Below are 15826 nucleotides of genomic sequence, written 5' to 3'. Positions count from 1 at the left end.
TGCTGTCACAGGGGGTTAAATGCTTGCCTGAGTGCAGAATTTTTTTGCATCACTCTCTGGGTTTGCCACATTTTTTCCTCCACAAAGAGGACGTCTTTTCTGGAGTCTGCAGGCTGTTTAAGGTTGCCCAGAAACGCTCCTACTCGATGGAATTTCACATAGTGAGCTTAGTGAGATAGTGAGCACTGTGGCAAATAATTATGAGGGCCTTCTGCAGACATTTGATAACATCATTGCAGATACGACAATGGATGATGATACACTGGATTGTGCCAAAGGCTTTGTGAGGAAACTGGAGGATTTTGAGTTTGTATTCATGTTGTACACATATGAACAAATCTTCTCTGAGACTGATGTGGTCTTTGATATTGTCCAGCAGAGGGCGATGGATGTTCTTTACTGCAAGAAAAGAATTGAGTCTCTTCTTGCATTTATCAAAGAGAAGAGGTCAGAGGGGGCTTTCCAAGCTGTTTATGCCAAAGCAGCAGATCTCACATCAGACCCACGAGATGAGGCCATAAGAAAGTGCCGTCTAACCCAATTGCAGGATCCACAAGAGCGCTACAGAAATCTGTACATGGCCATCCTTGACAACATCTTGGAGCAGATTCCTCGACGTTTTTCAAATTTGGAAAGTATGCTCTTCTTAGAATTAGTCAATCCAGGGAAATTTGATGACATGAGACAAGTGTTTCTAGAGGAGGCCTTCCAAAGTGTCCTGAAAAGTTATGGCCATCACTTTGATTCAGGGAGACTGAGGTCTGAACTTCAAGTCCTGTATTCAGATCAGGACTTGCAGGGTAACAGGGGAAAGCTGTGTGATTACTTGGTGTTCCTCGAAGACATGGAGTTGGACAGTGCAATGCCTCAGCTTTAGAAACTGTTGTCATTAGTGGCAACAATTAGACCTACATCTGCAGGTGTAGAAAGAAGCTTCTCCTGTTTAAAGCGGCTCAAGTCGTACACCCGTAACACAATGGGCCAAGGCCGTTTTAAAAGCAGGCTCTGCTGGCCATTGAGAGGACACTGGTCAAGTCAGTGGAAAAGACGCCAAGTTGGTATGACAGAGTCACAGAGCATTTTCTTGAAAAGGAACGTAGGGCAGAATTTGCGTATAAATAAACAACAATAAACAATGGACAATTTTTATGATGTAGGCCGAAAATGAGCTTCCCCTCTTTCAAAGACCAGCAACCACCACTGATCCTCTTCCCCAACCGCCATTTTAATAACTAAATGAAGTGAAATGTGAACGTGAATATAATCAATAATTAAAGCTGCAAGCAGCGTTGGACAGGCCCTCGCGCCTCTGTGCGCGTCGGGGTTACTGGCGGACGCCACTCCTTGCGACCGTGCATTTGTGCGGCACTCAGACACTGCAAATCTTCATCAATGAAAAGGGAACTCTCTGCTGAGTTCAATGATACCTCACATAAGACTCTACCTTAAACGGGTCACCAGTTATGAAAGGGGCGTGGCTTAAGCATAGGGGGGCGGGCCAAACCATCACCAATGAAGAAGGAACTCTGCTGAGTTCAATGATACCTCACACAAGACTCTACCTTAAACGGTTCAAATGGTATGAAAGGAGGCGTGGCCTGAGTGAGTGGGCATGGTTACAGTATAGGGGGCGGCTCAGTATCCCATGTAGACCACACATTCTAAGTTTCGTGTAAATCGGATGAGGTTTGTCATATAAGGCTGATTTCCTGTTGTCAGCGGGGGGCGCTATGACCAAAAGTCAATATTGGCCTGTATATGTCCTCAGGCCTGGACTCTTGTTTATTGTGGGAAATTTCAAGCAGATATGACAATGTACACTGTAGTTATAGCCACTTTCTCGCTCATTGCTAAACACTCAAAATGGCCGCCACGCCACCGCCCACACTTTGACGAAAAGTTTTTCTTTTAATAACTTTTCATCTGTAAGGTGTTTAGATGGTACGGACCAAATTTGAAGTCAATCAGGTGAAATCTCTAGGAGGAGTTCGTTAAAGTACAGCACCTTGACTTTTAGGCCTACTTCCTGTTGCCATTAGGGGGCGCTATGACTTTGAGTCAATTTTGTCCAGTTAATTTCCTCAGAGTTAGAGTCTTATGAATCATGAAAAGTTTCGAGTCAACTGGACAATGTACACTCGAGTTACACCCACTTCCTGTTTCGATGGCGAAACGCACAAAATGGCCGCCCCGCCACGGCCATGCCCTATGACGAAAAGTTTTTCTTTTAATAACTTTTCATCTTTAAGGTCTTACGATGGCACAGACCAAATTTGAAGTTGATCGGATGAAATCTCTAGGAGGAGTTCGTTAAAGTACGACACGTGGAAATGGCCAAAATCACACTAATTTGGACTTTTCAATTCAAAATGGCGGACTTCCTGTTGGGTTTAAGGTATGGCTCCAATGACGTTTTTTGTCCGTCTTGACATGCTACATATGTGTACCAAGTTTTGTAAGTCTACGTTAAACATACTGCAGGGGCCCAATTGTTTTTATTTTGTAGGGGGCGTTAGCGACCCATTTTTGTGCACCTCTTCCCGAAACCCTTAAAATACCTAAATTTTCACCAGACTTGATACGACCGCCAATTTTGGTGAGTTTTTGAATATGTTAAACCCCTCAAATAGGCAATTCATTTCTTTAGAGCCAATAGACCTTGTTTACATAAAAGTATACCCTGTTTTTGAGTAAAAATAAAATGTTTTCCTCTGGGGTCAAAATTGACCCCATCTGGTTTTACTGTTATTTAAAGAATATTTAGTGGATACTTCACCTAATTCTGTGTTGAGGAATAAATTCTTATTTGCAATCTATTCTTATTACTTTGTTGTGTCATTAGCCAACCGAAGAGAGTGAGGCAGTGAAAGGAATGAACGTCGGAATCTTGGTGGTTACAGAGGAGAATCCTCAACGCCCTGTCCCCAAGGAGATGATTGATATTGCAATGATTCTGGAGGAGCATATCGTTCTTTGGGACCTGAAGGATGTGCCCAACGCATTCGCCCTGCTCATGGGTCTGCCCTATGTCTTCAACATCCATTACCCAAAAGGGCTCAAGTACATGTTGGAGGTAATGCAAAAGGTGATAATAAGACACTTGCTCTGCAAGAGTTAATGGACTCCGGACCAAGCTCATATCCAAGAGCCTGTGAAACTAAAGATTGCAGTGATTATCTTGTTGATTTGTCAAGCATTGTATGTTCTGGAAAGCACACAGTTATGTATATGTGTGGCTGATGGATAGATGGACTAGGTAGTCCAGATAGTTTTCCCTATCTCTCAAAGGTGTAAGCTGTTTTATTGGCTATATACTTTGGAGTTGCACACCTACTCCGGTCTTTTAAATTTGCTAAACCTTTTATCAACACACGCACTTGGACCCTCGTTACCAGTAAGGTCAGTTAGAGGGATGAAAAGGAGAGAAATATTGCCTCTTGTTTGTTTTCACACACCCATATAACCTTTTTAAACTATCCTGTTCATTTTTCAAGCATCACATGCTCTGGATAGCACTATGTTATGCATATAGCCTATGTGCTGTTGATGCTGAGATGGACTAGACAGTCCTAATAGTTGTTTTTTATATTTCTCAAAAGTGCCAGCCATTATCTTGGCTAGATAGTCATCATGGAGTTACTGTTCCTTTCTTTTAAGTGTGCCTTTTAAGAACTTGTACCCTAGGTGATAGTAAGGTCAGTTGTTCATGGGATGAAAAGGAGAAAACCATTGCCATTCGGGGGGTGAGATACTTATTTTCATACAATCAAATATCAAAAACTGAGGAGGACACGCTGTTGGATGCTGTCCTCCTCTCCTACTCTTTCTTCAATGCCTAACAAATCTATCTATTTATCTCCCTGACCCTGTCTTTATCATTGAGCAGCATTGGTTAAAGCCTGAAAATATTGTAAACAAATTAATAACATAACTAATTACACTGGTCGGACTGTTCAGCTCTGTTTCAGACTGATACCTCCGGTTCAGGCTTGTCCTCATCCTCAACATGTGCATTTTTCAGTGTAAGAGTAAAAAAATGACATAACATTATTTATAATAACTTTATTTGATTCACAGCTGCTACATATAGTGTTTTGACCTCGACAACCCAATTGCATTTTACCGCAAACTTGCAACTAGTTAACTTTTAAAGCAGGCGCAATCGCTTGTTTGCTAAGAGTCGGGTCGGGACTCCAACATTAACACACTGACAACATTGTATTCAGAATATAAAATATTTTTATAGCACTTTTTAATGTGTGATTGTGTAAAGGTGTTCACGAGATTCCAACCTTTCATGAACTTGTGAATTTCGCCAGCCGTCTTCTCCTGTTTCTCCTGTCATGGAGACAGACGCTGTGTGCATGGGGGGAGGGGCTGCGTGTGTGTATGTCATCGAGACGCAAGTGACAGAGAGACGGAGGAGAGCAGGGAAAGGAAATGCAGATGAACAAATAAGCTGCATGTTTTAAATAGCGTTAAAAAAAATTAATAACGAAACGCAATGTGCGGCGGCAGGTGTTGATAGGGCGGTGCACCGCCACGAATTAGTCTATGTGTGGGAAACACTGAAGGCTTATGATTTGTAATGGCAGAAAAAAATCCTCGTGTGAAAGGCAGCTGGATATTGAACAGAGTGGATAACACAAAAAAATGTTGATGCTGTGTCTTACCAATGTTTTGTATTGTGTGAAACACTTGAATGTGTGAAATAAATGTTTTTGTTAATCTTGTCTCACACTCGTCTTGTGTAAACTTAAAAAAAAAAAATTGGAAGAACTTAGATTTTCAAGGCAACCGAGGCAACTTACTTGATATGTTAATTCAACAAACATAATGAAGTCAACACAAATACAAAGCTTAGCCAAGACAACTTGAAAATGCATATTAGCCCCACTATATAATGTTGTTGAACTGATGTAGATTGGAATTGACTCCACACAATCATTAGTTCATATAATGCATAATTAGAAGTTGGATCCACTAAATTGAACGTTGTGTTTACAAACAAACCTTAGTTGACTGGACATGTCATTAGTTAAGTGAACTTGCACATCACGTCAGTATCGATTAGTAATGGCACCAAAACTGATATATCCCTCTCGGAGAAAAAAAGAAGAAAACTGCGGAAGAAAAACGTTCAGAGGAACAAGGTAAGGCATTTGTTCATGAAAATTAACTGGAGGCGGGGTGGAGGGGATAGTTGTAATGCTATCCCAATTTTGAGCAAGTTTGCTACTCTTTTCCTACTGGCTAGAGCTAGCCTCAGGGCTTAATTTGAGCCGGAACACGCCGGAACATGTTCCGGCACCTCCGACGTTGGATCCGGAACCTTTTTTATTGGCTCCGGCACCTTCTGTGTCACTATGAAAAATCAGTCGCCTAAATGAAAAAAATAAACTACTGTTTGTGTAGTGTTCAATGTTGTTATCTGTCTTGTTAGTCTTGATTCCCCATTGGAGTTCCACAAAAGTCTTGTGTTTGCATTTTCAATGCGTTTTGAGGTGAATTTTCAGGGTAAGACAGAGGGGGGAGAGGGACGGAGGGAGGGGATCGGCACTTCAACAGCGCGGCGCTGCACTTCAAGTGACACAAGCGCTTGTGCTGGTTGAGGATAAAAATGTCAAAAAGACAACAAAGTTTGCTTAACTTTTTCAAATACGCTGGCCAGTCGGATCCCAAACAAGCAAAAATCGTTTCTGCCGATCAAGAATGTGGAGACCACGGTGGGTTTTATGTTTTAATTGTCCGATGGATAGTTGCTGCTTTTGAAAACGATCGTTGCAGTGTATTTTTAATTTTTTTTTACATTTCGCACCGATGCAGTGCACGTTCTGAAATAAAAATAAACATTGCCCTGATGTACACACAGCGTTGTTTAGGCTTTTTTAGTCAGAGTCAGAGAAGCTACATAGGCAGGTGCCTAGCCAAGCCCCGTTTTGAGTCGCCGGATCCACCCCCCCTCTGCGCTCCAGGACCTTCCACTTTACAAATTAAGCACTGGCTAGCCTCAGCTAAATAGATAATTTAGTTTGCTCAACTAGCTGACTATGATTGCAAATAAACCCAGCTTTATACAGTGTTTGCTTTATGAAAGGGCTAAAATAAAATAGTCAAGTGAATGACTGTGCTGTGGGACTGATTGACTAAAGTGACACCCGTTGAGCATTTTTTTGCAGCAGCTCGGTAACATTACAATAAGGAAGGGAGGGTGTGTTGTTGGGCAAATGTCTTTAATGTCTGCAATATTGTAGCCGGTGGGTGTTGCTTCTCAGTCATCTCTTTTGCTGTTAAATATTTTCCACAGTAACATTATTTTAGTGTGTTGTCATTTTATAGGCCTATGTGCTTTAAAAATTAAAGTTATTATTATTATTAGTATTACTTACTACTTACTTATTACTAATATTAATATAGCAGTGGATTATTCATATTGCACTATGAATTTGGAATGATCACTGTGTTAAGAAAGATTTCCTATTAATATTTGTTTATGATCAATTTTGCTTGGCAAACTAAAGAGCCTTGTCTTTGCAGGTGCCATTCTCAAATACTTTGTGGCTTCAGACCAAGCACAGCCAGAGAGTTCTTTATCAACTCCTGACCAAGAAGCAGCCGGTCCATCACAGAAACAGAATGGTCCTGCAGTATTTTATTTTACTTTTTCTTCTAAGTAAAACCCCTTATTTATTTTCAATCCATTTAGGGCAATGGCCCAATCTTTTATATTTATATTGAGTTATGTTTATGTTCAAGTAGCCTTCTTTTTTCACATTTTTTTAAATAAACCTGTTTGAGAATAATCCTGTATCTGTTGCATTTATTGACGTAGAGGAGCCTCATTAACTTTTTTATTATCGTTGTCTGTAGGTTTAAATTGCTTGGGTCAACTTGAGATGTTTAATTTGAATTTGAGTGTGTTTTTTTTTACAAATCTAGCCTGTTCCTGTTTCCTCCTAAAGTGTAACAGATTGATGCATCTCCACAGATCTTAAAGGTTTGAATCCCCCCCATCGTAGTTTGACAAAATAGGGGCCCCCAAACAGCATCTTGCATAGGGCCCGCCAAGCCAGAAACGTCCCTGCCTGGTGATATGCGCCTTGCTGCGCCCTTGTGCGTATGTGTAGGCTATGTGTGTGTGTGTGTCCGCGTGTTTTACACACAAGGTTTGTTTATATAAAGTATGTATGTATTATTACAGTCACTATTTAGATGAGTTGTAATTTGATTATTAAGAAAATAGCTGTGCTGTTATGATTCTGTTGTAAAGGGGTTTGGAACCTGTTTGATTTATTATGCTGCAGACCTGTTGGTGCCATTGTGAGATATACGCATACACACCATGCGTCGCGTCTGCCTACTTATAATTGTTGACACTGCGTTGCACTTGTCTATTTGCGTGATGTGTATATATTGGCGTTGTTTATGGCGTATATTGGCTGCATGTTATTGTTGGTGTAGCGTATTGACATGGCAAATAAAGGGGCGGCACAATTGCGTTTGGCCTATAGCGGCAGAAATGCACGCATCCGTCCTGCCGACAGTCCTGCTCTACTGGGGTTTTGGCCTAACACTCCACATTTCTCTCCACATTCCTATGAGAGTGTGTCGGAATGACCTCATCCTGTACGCATACAGGATAGGGTTGAGGGCCGAGTTGGCGTGGGAAAGCAAAATAGCTGCTAGTGTGAGCCACATGGGCACCTCACACTGTGGGCAGAACAGTAGGACGCAGTTAATGAGGTGGATTGGCATCCAGCACACCATAAAGAGAAACAGGACCAGGAAGAGGGAGGTGGCCTTATGCACCTCCTGACGTGTGCGAAGGTTGGATTTGGCCTCGTTGGACGCTACAGGATGGGGGTCACCAGGAGCAGAGCCGGAGTTGGTAGAGTCAGCTGAGTCAATCTGGAGACCTGCCTTTGCAAAGACAGTGGTAGTCTCCGTTTCAATAAGAGACCCAACGCCAGACTCTACTTCCTTACATTTTCCTGTCTTTTCCTTGGCTTGTTTACTGGTTCCTTTTCCTGTCCCCATGTCTGCTACACCTCTTATGGTTCCCCCAGCAGCAGAACTCCCAGTGTCCTCTATCCCAGTGCTCCCTATACCAGCAGCTCTTGTGTCCTCTGCAGTTCCCCTGGCCACAGCGATGCGTCTAAGCTGGTGGCGGACGGTGAGGAAGATGTGGCCGTAGATGAAGAACATGGCCACCAGTGGCACCAGGAGGCAGCAGAAGAAGTTGAAGTAGACCATGTAGCTCATGTCCACCACACAAGTGAAGATACAGTAGCTGGAATTAGATGGAGGAATATAAATGTATATATCCACACATATCACATGCTATTTTCCAGACTTCATTTATTTCATTCTCCTGCAATCTTTCCATTCATTCATTCACCTTTTCATTTTGCTGTCCATACACATGCTATTTCCATCCATCCATCCATTAATGCATTTGCCTGCATGGCTGTACGCAGGGTTCTAGAAATACCAAGGTCCAAAGACTGAGCTTACTAAGGGGGTTCGTGGGCATGCCCCACTTAAAAAAAATATATTTCCTTGATCTAAATATGCATATTTTAAGACGTTTGGATAACAAAAATTGGATAACAATAGCTTTTAAACCATGTCAGTGGGCAGTAGCATAAATAATCTGTCAAGCAGTAATACATGGTTAAATACAAGGTTAAATGTTTTAATTCACACTACAATCTGGAAATACAGAAGAGACTAACATTATCACAAAACATCTGTAAGTGAATGTTGACAATGTTTAATTAAAATGTTCAAGTAAAGGGAAATTCACACTACAGACACCACTGAAATCTAATCATGACCATCTATCTTACCCTATGTATCTACTGAGAAAGGGACACCTTTCTCTGTGACTTCTCACTGCTCTCTCCTGCGTGTGTGTATAAACATTATAAATAATAATTAGAGAGAGTAACATTTTGTAAACCTTTTTATTTCATTTTTGTGTTTGCATCATTTTGGATTTGAATTGTGTCTCAAAAAGTACATAAATGTGAGCAAAATGTGTCTAATACAATAATATATTTAAACCATTATAAATATATAAATATTAGTTCATAATTATGCTAGGCGTGAGTATTGTTGCGTGTTTGTGTAGAACAGCACATGGACATCATGGTAATCATATCCTGAGCACAGGGCAGTACCTGCTTTTTCTATCTCATCTCCATTACTTTCTATCTTTTACTCTGTCTCCTCATCTTGTCCATCCTTTCCCTTTTCCAAAGCTTTGACTGACTGTCTTTTATTTTTTGTCTGTCTGTGTGAAGAAAGTTAACACAGGGTCAATTGATACTTACCGTATATGTAAGGATAATCTTGCAAATTAAAATGAGAATATATAGGGGTACCTCGTGACCAAGGTACATTTTAAGCATTTGGAGACATATGCTCCGTAGTGGAGGCGTGGCAGAAATGAGTCAAACTGGCGCTGCTGCTGTCACCATGGCAGAAAAGCAACAGGCTAATGACATGTCGCTAGCAGATATTGGTAAAATATTTGCAGCATTAGAGAAAATCTCCGTTGAGCTAGAAGGTCTGAAGGAATTTGCCACTCCATTGTTTTGATGGAGTCGATACTCTCCAGCCTGGTCACCAGAATGAATGAGGTTAAGAGTTGCGTTGAGAGTTTTGAGGCAGCCGACAGATTTTGAGATGATCCTGCCGCTAGCAAGGGAGAGGTCGACATGCTGTGGGAAAAAACTGAAGATTTTGAAAATCTAATCTTATCGTAATCTCTGATGAGAGAAGGTGCTCTTAGGAAAATAAGTATTTGAACACCCTGCTATTTTGCAAGTTCTCCCACTTAGAAATCATGGAGGGGTCTGAAATTGTCATCGTAGGTGCATGTCCACTGTGAGAGACATAATCTAAAAAAAAAAATCCAGAAATCACAATGTATGATTTTTTAACTATTTATTTGTATGATACAGCTGCAAATAAGTATTTGAACACCTGTCTATCAGCTAGAATTCTGACCCTCAAAGACCTGTTAGTCTGCCTTTAAAATGTCCACCTCCACTCCATTTATTATCCTAAATTCGATGCACCTGTTTGAGGACGTTAGCTGCATAAAGACACCTGTCCACCCCATACAATCAGTAAGAATCCAACTACTAACATGGCCAAGACCAAAGAGCTGTCCAAAGACACTAGAGACAAAATTGTACACCTCCACAAGGCTGGAAAGGGCTACGGGGAAATTGCCAAGCAGCTTGGTGAAAAAAGGTCCACTGTTGGAGCAATCATTAGAAAATGGAAGAAGCTAAACATGACTGTCAATCTCCCTCGGACTGGGGCTCCATGCAAGATCTCACCTCGTGGGGTCTCAATGATCCTAAGAAAGGTGAGAAATCAGCCCAGAACTACACGGGAGGAGCTGGTCAATGACCTGAAAAGAGCTGGGACCACCGTTTCCAAGGTTACTGTTGGTAATACACTAAGACGTCATGGTTTGAAATCATGCATGGCACGGAAGGTTCCCCTGCTTAAACCAGCACATGTCAAGGCCCGTCTTAAGTTTGCCAATGACCATTTGGATGATCCAGAGGAGTCATGGGAGAAAGTCATGTGGTCAGATGAGACCAAAATAGAACTTTTTGGTCATAATTCCACTAACCGTGTTTGGAGGAAGAAGAATGATGAGTACCATCCCAAGAACACCATCCCTACTGTGAAGCATGGGGCTGGTAGCATCATGCTTTGGGGGTGTTTTTCTGCACATGGGACAGGGCGACTGCACTATATTAAGGAGAGAATGACCGGGGCCATGTATTGCGAGATTTTGGGGAACAACCTCCTTCCCTCTGTTAGAGCATTGAAGATGGGTCGAGGCTGGGTCTTCCAACATGACAATGACCCGAAGCACACAGCCAGGATAACCAAGGAGTGGCTCTGTAAGAAGCATATCAAGGTTCTGGCGTGGCCTAGCCAGTCTCCAGACCTAAACCCAATAGAGAATCTTTGGAGGGAGCTCAAACTCCGTGTTTCTCAGCGACAGCCCAGAAACCTGACTGACTAGAGAAGATCTGTGTGGAGGAGTGGGCCAAAATCCCTCCTGCAGTGTGTGCAAACCTGGTGAAAAACTACAGGAAACGTTTGACCTCTGTAATTGCAAACAAAGGCTACTGTACCAAATATTAACATTGATTTTCTCAGGTGTTCAAATATTTATTTGCAGCTGTATCATACAAATAAATAGTTAAAAAAATCATACATTGTGATTTCTGGATTTTTTTTTTTAGATTATGTCTCTCACAGTGGACATGCACCTACGATGACAATTTCAGACCCCTCCATGATTTCTAAGTGGGAGAACTTGCAAAATAGCAGGGTGTTCAAATACTTATTTTCCTCACTGTAGGTGGCGCCTTAACTCCTACCTTTTACAGGAGCCAGAAAATATAGAATGGTTTAGATCTGAGCTAAAAAATTACTTGGCAATCGGTTGGTCCTCGGTGTCATCTTCGGGTGTGGCATGGGAGGCCTTGAAGGCTGTGATCAGGGAGCGCATTGTACAGCTCCATTTCGTAGGAGTAGTGGTGCTGGAGCACTGTTGGAGCTGGAAAGTGAAATCAGACGCGCTGAAGCGGAGATTAAGCAAAGAATATCACAGGATGGCCTGAGAAACCTGACTCAATTAAAATACCAATATACTAATATTCTTTCTCAGATGGTTTAATTAAATGTATTCAGGGCAAGACAAAATCATTTTCAATCGGGAGACAAAGCAGGAAAATTACTCACTAGATACATAAAACAGAGGGAATCAGCTTCCACTCTTTCTGCAGTTCGATCCAATTCTGGAGATGTTTTTACAGCAACTGTAGATTTTTTAAGAATTTTACCTCTACTGATGAAGAAATGTGTTCCTTCAAAGGAGCCACTAGGGCTCCCGAAACTGACAGAAGAGCAAAGAGAACTTGTTGATGCGGATTTGACTATAGAGAAAGTTAAAGATGTAATAGGGGCCTTGCCTACAGGTATGGCCCCAGGGCCCGATGGCCTCACAGCAGAATTTTTCAAGAGTTTTGCAACTGAACTGGCTCCACTTCTGTAATATATAGAGAGGCACTGGAGAAGGGCACACTGCCGCCAACATTTAGACAGGCTTTGATCATTTTGGTTCCTAAAAAAGGTAAAGACCCAGGAGACTGTAAGAATTACTGCCCAATTTCCCTAATGCAGTTAGATGTAAGATTATTTAAAAAAAAGTGGCAAATAGATTAAATAAGGTTATTACTTCACTAATCCATCCTGATAAGGTGGGGTTTATTCGCGGGTGTAGCTCGTGAGATAATATCAGGCGTCTCATTAATATTGCATGGTCTGTAGCTGATAAGACAATCCCCAATAGCTGCTATTTCCGTCGATGCTGAAAAGGCGTTTTATATGGTTGAATGGGGCTATATGTTCAATATTTTGAAAATGTATGGGTTTACCTCTTTCTCCTTTGTTTTGTTTAGCCATAGAGCCTGGCAGCAGACATAAGGGGGGAGACTAACTTCCCAGGTGTTTTGGTAGGAGGTTTAGTAAATGTATGCTTTTTGCTGATAATTTATTACTTTTTGTGTCCAAACCTAGCAGATCAATACCCTGTCTACCTAATTTTGATAATTTCAACTGATGCAAATTGTGTGACCCGGAAGTGATTTCTACTAGAACCATAGGACGCTACCAGTAGTGATGGCCAAATGAAGCTTTGTGAACCATTTTCTCTTTTTTCTGAGCCAACTAGATGGGGCTCTCTCTTCAACAAAGGGTTGAAAACATACTGAAATGCCATTCCTTTAACCTTTTTCTTTGAACAGAGAGCGCCATCTAGTGAGCTCAGAAAATAAAGAAAATTTTTCACGAAGCTTCATTTGACCATCACTAGCTACCAGATATAAATTTAAATATATATTTGATCATGCACAACAAAACATGCAAGAATTAATCCCCTCTTTCAGTACCATGGATATAGTGCCACTCGGCCAGGCATGCCAAAACACTCATTTATGAACTTCAAAATCCAATGGAAAGAAATCTCAAAATGAAATACGTGGTGTCACAGCCTGTTCTCATGAACCAAACGTTTGAAAAGCTACAAAAAGATAAGCACTGTAATTTGTATGATTTCCACGTTTTTTGCTGTGTGCACCACATTGACTGCTGCTGTAAAAATGCGTGTTCCTTGGGAGTGTTTTAATACAAACCACAATCTTTTTCCAAAACTTAACTAGTCGTTTCGGTGCCTTTCGTCGCCACATAACACTATCTTTTTCTTGCCTAAACTTAACCATAATCTCCGCCGAAATGAACGGCATCTCACAGTGCACTGTACCCGGCTTACAGTCACCTATTCTCAGGTTAGTGAACCAACAACGACCGGCAGCTCACGGTGCTCTGTACCCGGCTCACAGTCACCTATTCTCGGGTAACTGAAACACCAACTACCGTTGACCTGACGGAGGACCAATGCGGAGCACCGTAGCCGGTGTCGCAGAGCTCTGTAGCGGCTAAACATATCTACTAACTGCCGCTTATATGAGGAGTGTTGTAACCACGATCTTTTCGTTCTCTCGTTTTGGTGCCTAAACTGTCATTGCCTTTAAATGACTTTTGAGGAGGGCTAATTGTGAGCTGGAGTTTGCGCGAGCTGCGTTTGATGTGGCCACGTATCTTGCAGATAGAGGTTGGGGTCTGCGGTCTCAGAGGGTTAGGGGATTTGGAGAAGAGAGACAAGGAAAGTTGCTGCAGGCTGAGGCTGGACAGCCACGCTGCCATATGGATAACTATTGGAGAAACACCCCGAGAGAAAACCTGATTCTGATTGAAGATAAAGATGCTTGAGCTGCGCCGAAAACGCGTGCATGCTAGAAATAGAACCAACGCCTATATTTTTGGAAGCGTTTCCAGGCAAAAGAATAGAATAGGAAAAGTTGTTTATATGTCATTTTGACACAAATACATATTAATAAATGGCATGTTGATGTTTGAAAGTCTCTAGGTTTTAACATAAATGCAGATATAAATGTAATTTAAAAAAATAATAATAATGATTAAAGCTGCAAGCAACATTGGACGGGCCCTTGCGCCTCTGGAGGCCTCTCGGTTACTGGCGGACGCTGCTCCTTGCACTCAGACATGCAAATCGTCACTAACGAAAATGGAACTCCCTGCTGAGTTCAATGATACCTCACACAAGACTGTATGTCATACAGTTCATTAGCTGTGAAAGGAGGCGTGGCATATGGGGTGGGGCAAACCATCACCAATTAAAAAGGAACTCTTTGCTGAGTTGAATGATACCTCACACAATAGTCTGCATCAAACGGGTCACCAGTTATAAAAGGGGCGTGGTCTGAGTAAGTGGGCGTGGTTAAAGTATAGGGGGCGGCTCAGTATCACATGTAGACCACACATTATAAGCTTTATGTAAATTGAATGATGTTTGTCATATAAGGCGCATTTCTTGTTGCCAGCGGGGGGCGCTATGACCAAAAATCTATTTTGGCCTGTAGATGTCCTCAGGCCTGGACCCTTGTCAATCATGAGAAATTTTAGGCAGATACGACAACGTACACTCAAGTTACAACAACTTCTTTGTTCATCGCTAAACACTCAAAATGACCACCCTGCCACGCCCACACCGTTTGACGAAAAGTTTTTCTTTTAATAACTTTTCATCTTTAAGGTGAAGTCCATCAGATGAAATCTCTAGGAGGAGTTCGTAAAGTATAGCACCTTGACTTTTAGGCCTACTTCCTGTTGCCACTAGGCGGCGCTATGACTTTGAGTAAATTTTATCCTGTAAATGTCCTCAGAGTTAGAGTGTTAATCATGAAAAGTTTCGAGCCAATTGGACAATGTACACTCGAGTTACACCCACTTCCTGTTTCGATGGCGAAATGCACAAAATGGCTGCCCCGCCACGGCCATGCCCTATAACGAAAAGTTTTTCTTTTCATAACTTTTCATCTTTAACGTCTTAAGATGGTACAGACCAAATTTGAAGTTGATCGGATGAAATGTCTAGGAGGAGTTCGTTAAAGTACAACATGTGGAAATGGCCCAAATTGCACTAATTTTGAACTTTTAAATAAAAATGGCGGACTTCCTGTTAGGTTTAGGGTATGGCTAAAATGACGTTTTTTGTACGTCTTGACATGCTTCATATGTGTACCAAGTTTCGTGAGTCTGTTAAACGCACTGCAGGGGCTCAATTATTTTAACTTTGTAGGGGGCGCTAGCGAGCCATTTTTGTGAGCCTATTCCTGAAACCCTTAAAATACATAAGTTTTCACCAGACTTGATGCGACTGCCAATTTTGGTAATTTTTTGAATATGTTAAGCCCCTCAAAAAGGCAATTCATTTGCCGTAATAATAATTCCTTCAGTTTCAATAGGCCCTTCGCCGCTGTCGTCGCTCCGTCCCTAATTATTGAATTTCAATGAAATATTCTGTAGCCTATTTTGCCGTCAATACTGCCGACGTTGTCTTTGCTGTAATCAAATCAGTATATATTTATGTTTAACATGAAGTATACTGCTTGAGTACAGTAAATCAATGGGAAACATACATGTGTACAGACAAGGCTAGCAGCAGCAGCGCCGCGTCAGACACGTTTCTGGTGTGCAAAGACGCAGCCAGTGTGTGGCCGGCCTAATACTCATCCCTGCCAAAACTTGCATCCACCTCACTTTGCAGCAAGGAAATGCTACTACTACGCAGTCTGATAAAATATTGAGGACTCTATAATAGACTTCAGATAATTTATTTAGCATTATCGTTTTTAAACAGTACTTT

The 15826-nt window shown here is 41.6% G+C and overlaps 1 protein-coding gene across 1 annotated transcript in view; it reads right to left on the bottom strand.

Moving 5' to 3' along the window:
- Window positions 1-7424: 7424 nt before the first annotated feature.
- The window catches only part of LOC116044829 (adenosine receptor A2b-like), a 27811-nt gene continuing 19409 nt past the window's right edge, over window positions 7425-15826 (bottom strand). Inside the window, exon 4 of the mRNA XM_031292344.2 lies at window positions 7425-8290. Within this exon, the coding sequence (XP_031148204.1) occupies window positions 7552-8290 (739 nt within the window). The 3' untranslated portion in view covers window positions 7425-7551. The remainder of the gene's footprint in view (window positions 8291-15826) is intronic.

The sequence above is a fragment of the Sander lucioperca genome, chromosome 24 (genome assembly GCF_008315115.2).
Source record: "Sander lucioperca isolate FBNREF2018 chromosome 24, SLUC_FBN_1.2, whole genome shotgun sequence".
NCBI classification, from domain to species: domain Eukaryota; kingdom Metazoa; phylum Chordata; class Actinopteri; order Perciformes; family Percidae; genus Sander; species Sander lucioperca.
This window is presented reverse-complemented; position numbering and strand designations above follow the sequence as displayed.